The following is a 9305-nucleotide window of genomic DNA, read 5'->3' on the forward strand; positions in this document are numbered from 1 at the left end:
CACTCCATTCTTTCCATTTAAATTACAAGTCTATAATCGTCTCAGTAGCACTATGTATTGACTACACATAATAAAGCATTTCTAAATTGTTTCTAAATTGTTTGTTAATAATTAATTAATTATGAATTAACTTCTATAATTTCTACATGCAACACATTCATTAGCATTTAGTTAATAATTGTTAATTGTTAATAATTGTTAGTAATACAATTCTGTAGAGCAATCTAAGTTAGGTAAGTCTGTGCATTTGAGTATGATTTAATGTTATTAGCATGAATAATTTAGCTAGGAGAGTGTGGGAAATTAAAAGAATAACAAGTAGTATGTAAATGTTTTCCTAAAGTTTTGGGCTGAGAGCTCTTAAGTATTCAGTTCACCACGGTCATGTTCAACATATACCATACCTGGATACACTAATATCTAATGCAATAACTGACCCACTGTTTTGATTCATTTGTCACAGGTGATGGCGCTTTCCAAGTTGTTATATTACATACACCCAAAGAGCAACTGCAGGAAAATCCTAAAGACAACAGGGTTTTATCGCTGCCAGTATTGTGAGAAAACGTTTCCAGTTCAATCAAAACTTATAAGCCACTTAAGTACACACACTGAAGAGAAGGCTTACTGCTGCTCTGACTGTGGGAGTAGTTTTTCTAGAATGGGGACCTTACAGCAACACAAGAGAACACACATAGGATAGAAGCCATTCTCCTGCTCTGAGTGTGATTAATACTTTTTTTTTTTAATGGGGGGCCTTACAGCCTCACAAGAGAACACACACAGGACAGAAGCCTTATGGCTGCTCTGAATGTGGAAATAGTTTTGATTATCTGGGGACCTTAAAGCAACACCAGAAAATACACACAGGAGAGAAGCCTTACTGCTGCTCTGACTGTGGGAGTACTTTTTCTACAATGGGGACCTTACAGCAACCCAAGAGAACACTCATAGGACAGAAGCCATTCTCCTGCCCTGAGTGTGATTAATACTTTTTCTACAATGGGGACCTTAAAGCAACACGACAATACAGACAGGAGAGAAGCCATACTCCTGCTCTGTGTGTGGTGATACATTTTCTAGAACAACATCCTTAAAACTACATAAGGGAACACACACGAGAGAAGCCATATTCCTGCCCTGAGTGCGATAATGCTTTTTCTGGAATGGAGGCCTTACAGCAACACTAGAGAACACACACAGGACAGAAGCTTTATGGCTGCGATGAATGTGGAAATAGTTTCACTGAACTGGCACATTTAAAGCAAAACCAGAGAATACACACAGGAGAGAAGCCATACTGCTGCTTTGACTGTGGGAGTAGTTTTTCTGCAATGGGGAATTTACAGTGACACAATAGAACACACACAGAGAAGCCATACTCCTGCCCTGAGTGTGATAATACTTTTTCTACAATGGGGACCTTACAGTGACACCAGAGAACACACACAGGATAGAAGCCATACTGCTCTGAATGTGGGAATAGTTTCACTCGACTGGATACTTTAAAGCAACACCAGAGAATACACACATGAGGGAAGCCATACTTCTGCTCTGGGTGTGGTGATACTTTATCTAGAACAACAACCTTTAAAACTACACAAGAGAACACACTCAGGAGAGAAGCCATTCTCCTGCTCTGACTGGTAATACTTTTTCTTGACCAGGGACCTTAAAACGACACAAGAGAGCACACACAGGAGAAGCTCCTTGTGGCTAGCAAATTTTGTATATTTTATTGATTAACCAGGGAGACACATTGAGTCCTAGGTCTCATTTATAAGTGTGCCCTTCAATTTGCAGTGGTCTCTTAATTTTAACCCTTCTGTTCCTCACTTAAAACCTTCCTTTTCAGCTTTTTTGGAAAGGAAAGAATAAGGTGCAGTGCTCTCTTTATTTTTTCCGGACATGTATATTCCAAGTTTTTGTCCTTCATAGTTCAGATGCAGGTTACAATGACACAGCTCTAGTTGTCCATTCTAGCTGCTTCATCAGCCAGGTCAGACTTCAGTTCACCCTGCCTAATCTTTAAACACTGAAGCCTTCCTGTAGTGTGGCGTGGACCCAGGTTCCTCTCTCAGCTACCTGGACAGCAGATTGTGTGAAGAGGTGCACCTGGTACGGACACAACCAGCTTGGCTTGATGTTGTGCAGTTGGTCTTTTGCACCCCAGTAAATGTTAAGAACCGGAGCTTTCCTTAGCCCCCTCCCATCGGTTGGAGGTTGCCCTCTTCATCTCAAGGCAGAATCATCAGGACTAGAATTAGTCCAACTGTCAGGAACCAGGCATTACTGGAGACTCGCTGTACCCCGGGGAGTAGAATTCTCTTCTCCTTTAGGCAGAACTTAGTCTCTAGGCTCTAACCAGTCTTAATCGCTGAATCACTTCCAAGTGTCCTGTACCTGTCCTTGAGAAGATTAGTTGCAAGTGCACAGTACACAATCAGAAAGATGTCCATTAGTTGGAACATGGGACGATTGTAACACCTCTTCCATTCCTACAATCAGAAACAAGCTAGAGTAATTAAACTCACTCTCCATATGTTCAGTTAGATTGTCTTCTTGCTTACAAAAAGGAGTGAACTTTTTTAACTCTAGAAAGTTACCAGCAAAAGTGTTTTTTTTGGGGGGGTGAAAATTTAACTTTACTTTCAGTTTTATTTTTTGGATACTTCCCTGAGATCAAATATCTAGGAATCCCAAAAATAATTATTAGAAGCACTGTTTTGTCAGCTAAAAATAGAGATGACTAACAGGTATCAAGCTAGCAGTCTGGCTAGTACACCTTGTACACGCCTTGTTAAAACCGTCCCTGAACTTTAATTTACATTTTAAAGGCCTACATAAACTAGATCAAATGATAAGTTAATGATAATGAGTTATATGCTAATAGTCAGTGGAAACCCATATTTGCTTACAGCATGCTAAATCAACTGCTCAAAAAAATCAATGAACGACATACAGCCCCAGAATAAATTAAGAGACCACTGCACCTTTTTCTTTCCTTTCAAATGCATTTAAGGGGTTTTATAAAATACAGCTCTGGATAAAATTGAGACCACTGCACCTTATCCTTTCCAAAAAAGTAAAAAGGAAGGTTTTGAGTGAGGAACAGAAGCGTTCAATTTAGAGACCACTGCAAACTGAACACTTCTGTTCCTCACTCAAAACCTTCCTTTTTACTTTTTTGGAAAGGATAAGGTGCAGTGGTCTCAATTTTATCCAGAGCTGTATTTTATAAAACCCCTTAAATGCATTGTTTCAGTAGTTGACATATTGAAGTTTATAATAATAGCAAATAATGGCCATTCCAGTGTAAATGTTTTTACAACGGTGCCTGGTCTCCCCTACAAATGGTATATTCTTGATCAGGGGATGGTGAGGAACAATGCACACCCTTTATTTTTTCAAAATTTGAAGTAAAAAGATTTTAAGGAACTTATTTTCAATAGCTCCAACAATAGATTTGCCATGACTGTACAAATGGTATTTTCTTAATCATTGGAGGCTGAGGAGCCATACATTTTTGGGGGGCAAAACATTCTTGCAGGGGGTCAATGCCTGCGTGCCGCTGGGTCTGGAATAATACATAAAAGGCAACAATACATAATATAATACAATAGTAGGCTAGGCCTACATATAATACATAGAGGACAGGACTAAAATGGAAGACACTTAAGACTATCAAAATGATAAAATCCAGATTAAAGTAATACAAGAAGATAAGAGAAATTTTATAAAACCAACAACAGATTAAAACACAGTAAGAGGACGTTCAAAATACGTAAAGAGTGGACTTGACAAAAACCAAGGGACAACCTCAGACTGAACTGAAAGTAAGACAAAAAAGGTGGGTCTTTAAATTTGATTTAAAATTGTCAATGGTGGAACGGGACTTAATGTGGGATGGGAGACTTTTCCAGAGGATGGGAGCAGCAACAGTTAATATAATTGACGCAAATGTTGTTTATTCTTATTGACACTATTTCCATTATATTCATATTGAGAGTAACAGAGGGATTTTAAATTGATGCACAAAAAGCACAAATTGATAAAAACTCACCAGAATGCAGGAAATGACACTCAAAATCTCATGGGGGAGGACCCCCCAGGGTCCCCTGGGCCACTGGCAAGGTCCCTTATTTTTCCACATTGAATATGGCAACCGTACTCACAGTGCAACAATTGCACAGTTCCTAAACAACAGTTACAAAATTCAATGATATCAATCCTAGGCTAAGCCCCGAATGTATTGTGATCCTAGCAATGCACCTGATCCTAGGGATATTGTAAGGAGTGTTGTTTTCGAAAATAAAATGTTCATACAGTACTATAAAAAATGTGTTTTATTTTCAAAGGAAGGCACCACCATCATGGCATTTTACATTCAACATGTTTTCTATCTAGTTAATAGTTATAAAAACACTATGCTTTTCCAAACCTCTAAATACACTTTAACAGACTAGCATCGAAAGCTCCACCTTTCAACATTACCGACCTGAAAAACAGGATAAATTATAAGAAAGAAAACATGGCTCTTCCTTCAAAAGTTATGAGAACGCACCTTATATATACAGTCTATGGAACGCACAGGTGTTTGTTTGGATCGTATTTAGTCCCAATGCAACCACGTCTCTCTGCCCCCTACTGGCCAACCATAGTAAGTGTCCTATAATATATGTAATGTATCCCTATTTCAAAAAATACATAACCCTAAATGCTACCATATATACCATATATATTTAAAGACGCAAGTAGCCAGCCTTCCTTAGTAATAATGGTTGCACTGTAATCATGTTAACACATTGGATTATCTTGTGAATAATGTATCTTACTTAGCCTATTCATGCAAACTAGCAACATGAATGCATGTCCAGCATCAACATTAAACAATTACAGTGCAAACTGTGTTCCTGCAAATAACGACATGAGTTTATGTCCTGTGTCAACATGAACAAATGACAATAAACACTGTTAGTTAATGCATTTGTAAATCATTAATAAATTAAGGGTTATCATTATTAACTGTTTGTCCGTGTCATTATTCATCATTCGTTCGTGTTAACTATTGTATTCGTTAATGGTAGTTCGTGTACCTTTATCGGAAAGTGTTTCCCTTTCAAATACTTCTCTCTAATTTCCATTTGCATGCATGTGTCGAACTCCAATTGACAGCCCTCAAATTTACCGGATTTATCCGAAAACCTCACAAGTTAGAACACTAAGGTGATTTTGTGACGTTCGAAGCATGGAATATCATTGGTCACGTGGTGCCAGTTGAGGACCTGCGAGGTGTTTTTTCTCAAACTAGACCTGAGTTTGCACTGTTCTGTGAAGGGAGTTCTCACTCCTACCTTGTTTTGATTGATTGATTAAGGTCACTAATTTGTTTGGAACTACCGTGACCTATGTGTCTAGATCTTAATTGGAAACCAATTTCTTAAAGGAAAAATAAAAACATTATGCCCTATGTGGAATGGCTTAGACAGCCCTGAGTTATAGCAATCTGTGAGTCAATTACACTGGCAATGTCGTAGGCAATCATTGTTTGAGCAGGGGATCACAATCCACTGGACCATAAAGAAGGACAATGCCCATGAAGTTATGAGCCTTACCTAGGTTGACTACATAACAATGTTAGGGGACCTCATTGGTTATGCCCATCTTAAAATGACCTTTTAGCCACAAGAAACCTTTATTACCCTCTGTGGGTTAGATTCAAACTGAAATTAGGTCCCAATTGGGAATCTTCTTTTATGCAATTGGCTCTCCAATCAGACATGTAATCAAGTCATGTGACTGGGAAAACAGGTGCTATTAATAATGCAACTGATTCTTGCCATTATAAAATAGTCTATATTAGGCATTAGGATCTAGTCTATGGTCCTTTCCAGTCTTTGTTATTCCTACAACCTGTTGGGCATTGTAAGTATTGTTAAGGCCACTGCTGTTTAGTTTTTGTGTAAAACATTGTTCTTAAAATGTTCATATTCTGATTAACCTGGCAGTTTGCTGTGCAAACTGTAACCCTGTTGTGTTTGGAGCAATTTGCCAACTGAAGTGAAGGGACATTAGGTCTAACACTGCCATTGCCTAAACCTCCTTATTTACTGAGGTGACATGATTAACCTGAGTCCATGCTAAAACACTTTGCTTCTTAGAAACCTAAAAATGTCCGGTCGTGGAAAGAAAGCTGTCACCAAAAAGACCTCCACAAGCCGCTCTTCCAGGGCAGGTCTCCAGTTCCCTGTGAGCAGAATTGCCCGTCATCTAAAGAAGGGCCACTATGCAAACCGCATCGGGGTAGGCGCAGCAGTCTACCTCGCTGCCATCTTGGAGTATCTGTGTGCTGAAGTGCTGGAGTTGGCGGGCAACGCAAGCCGTGACAACAAGAAGGCACGCATCGCTCCCCGGCATATCCAACTGGCTGTACGGAATGATGAAGAGCTGAACACGTTGTTGGGTGGCGTCACCATCTCTGAAGGGGGCGTCCTTCCAAACATCCATGCTACGCTGCTCCCCAAGAAGACCAGGCCAACGAATGACCGCAGCCAAGCCAAAGGGGTTGAGTCTCAAGAGTTTTAAATGTACCTTGTTTTACTGCGACTGCACGCCTTTTTAAAATTTGCCTCTGAATTATTAAATTAAAGTAATATTGCTTTGACTATTCATTAGGACTTGTGTCAAATCTGTGCTTGGGGTTTCTCCAAAGGAACAGTGGTGTATGAACTGCAATTTTTGTTAAACAGGATTTTGTTGAGTTATTTGTAACTAAGGCAAAACTTCGTACTTAAATATTATGGTTCTTATATCTGTCTGATTGGTGCTTGTGGAAAAACATTAAGCTTTGCTTTGACATTATAGTGCAGTTTCTAGGAATTGTTAACTGTGGGATATCCCAGAGACTGGTGTACTTAACCTGAAGTCATGTGAAACACCTTGCAGACAGGTGGACTCCATTGATATAATTACAACTTCTAGAGACAATCGGTTGTCTTTAAGAGGTTAATACTATGCACTCAATTTTCTGCTTTATCTGTAATTGGAACATTTTGCTAATATTCAATTTTACTTGATGGACTTAGTATTATTCAGTGCTAAAAATCATGTGAAACACCTTGCAGACCGGTGGTAAAAACAATGCTTTTAAAAATACAAAATCACTAGAGTAATCAGTTGAGGATCTCTCCTATGATCAGAGAGTGATCCCATCAGCAGTGGTTCTGTGTTGGAAATGTCAGAATTGTCCGACATCTAAAAAGCCTAAGCTTGTGTTCAGCAAACCAAGTGCAATAAATGATGTAAAACACTTCAAAATGGCAAATGTAAACACTGAAGAAATGGACAGCCCTCCCTTCTCACACACATTCTCAATTCCTGAACTGGAGACCACTCTTCATTCCTAGATGACACGTGGCCAAGAGTGTTCTCATCTCCTGCATCAAGCGGCGGTTACTTCAGTCTTAACTGTACACACCCTTTCTGTTGACAGGTACTATAAGAGTAGGGGTCTAACCCCATATATATGCAGCCTCATTCTGCTATTAACTAATTATTAGAATCAGTTGGAGTGAAAACAACAAGGACAGCTGGTTTCGAACCCTAATATAATCACAACCCAAGCCAACATTGCAGACACTGAAACAGGCGGTCCCTGGCTGCTTAGACAAGAGAAAAACTTCAGTATGTATTCTCATAAGGCGACATGGGATATGCATGCTTCCTTTATATCAAAAAGGACAAACTGCTAGGAGTGACACGAGTGACAACGCCAGCACAGCACACCTGTCACTCAATAGGCCATGCCCCCTAATTATAAGACTTAATATAATTTAATATGAGTTACAAAAAAAATCCCCAGTTTTCAAAAAGGGGAATATAAGCAATATACACCAAAACCATTGTTTGAAACATGCTTACAGCCTGACTTAGAGCCGGACTGACTGACTACCCATTGTTAAATAGCGTAGTGGTTAGAGATGCAGAGTACCATGTAGTCGACCTGGGTTCAAACCTCACCACTGACAAAATGAGGCTTTAGGATTTGTTCAGGCTGAACCTTGGTTGGCTACAAGCTTCAGTAACATCATTATAGAAAGTCTGAATTACAACTTATGGTTTTATTGCAATGGACGAACTACACCGACAACGAAGATATTGCTTTTGATTGAAATTTAGTAGTTAACTATTCACCTGTTATTGTAACCTTTGTACAAAAGTAAATTTTTACATTTATTTATCAAATGCACGGAATAACAGTGTCATCTTTTTAGTTCATGTTTTCTCTCTCACCACCTCCACACACCCTTTGATTTCTGTGGGCCCAAAACACATCAGCTTTGTATGTTTCCTCTACCCATTCTATCCACAAATAGTCCAGACAACCTTAGACGACTAGTATACTGACTGTACAATGGTCTATCCAGGACTTGCTCGGTCTCTTGATGTGAAAAAGGCCTTTGACTGTGTTGAATGGGAATATCATATATTAATACCAAACAAATGTAGATTATGAAAAATAAATCTACAAATATTTTATTAAAAAACACAGGTTCCACAATCGTCACCCCTAGACAATTTTATGAACCAAATCAGTTTAATCTATATTTTCACACAGTATGGTGGAAAAACAAATCTCCAGGGATCAAAGAAGTACATCTTGGAGTCAACCAGTTTCCAAAACCTACAGGAGATCATCAATCACTGACACATCCACCTCAAAAAACATTACTCAACTATCCCTTTTTTTACATTCTAACTCCAAATCCAGGGACTGTCCCTGGAAAATGGAGATATACGGTAATCTTATTTTCAGACAGCATGTCGTATCCCTTTTACTCAGGAGTAGCTTCCATCTAGCCTCTTTACCATATAGACCTGATTGATGGAGTGCTCCAGAGATGGTTGTCCTCCTGGCAGAATCTCCCAAAAAGCTCTGTTAGAGTGGTCACCTCCCTGATCAAGGCCCATCTTCTCCGGTAACTTAGTTTGGTTCGACTGCAAACTCTAGGATGTCTAGGTGGTTCTAAAACTACATTTCACAATGATAGAGCCCACTTTACTCCTGGGAACTGTTATAGCTATAACAAAAAAAATATTACCTTCCCCACATCTGTTGAGACACAATATTACCTCAAAAGTCTACAGAGATTTCCTTGGACTTCATCACTTTCTCAGGTTTTTACTGTGATATTACCTGCGAAGTGTGTGACCACAGACAGGTGTGCCTTTTCCAAAAAACAAAGTCCAATCAACAGCAGGTCGACTCCCATTCCAGTTCTAGAGATATTTCAAGGATGATTGAA

At 39.2% G+C, this 9305-nt stretch overlaps 1 protein-coding gene across 1 annotated transcript; it reads left to right on the top strand.

Annotated features, from left to right (window-relative positions):
• Positions 1–5845: 5845 nt before the first annotated feature.
• On the top strand, positions 5846–6671 carry LOC105006832 (late histone H2A.2.2). Its single transcript, XM_010865531.4, has 2 exons — positions 5846–5925; positions 6162–6671. Exon 2 carries the CDS (start codon positions 6172–6174, stop codon positions 6583–6585), a length of 414 nt encoding a protein of 137 aa, XP_010863833.1. The 5' UTR covers positions 5846–5925; positions 6162–6171; the 3' UTR covers positions 6586–6671.
• Positions 6672–9305: the final 2634 nt, after the last annotated feature.

The sequence above is a fragment of the Esox lucius genome, chromosome 5 (assembly GCF_011004845.1).
Source record: "Esox lucius isolate fEsoLuc1 chromosome 5, fEsoLuc1.pri, whole genome shotgun sequence".
In the NCBI taxonomy this organism is placed as follows: Eukaryota; Metazoa; Chordata; class Actinopteri; order Esociformes; family Esocidae; genus Esox; species Esox lucius.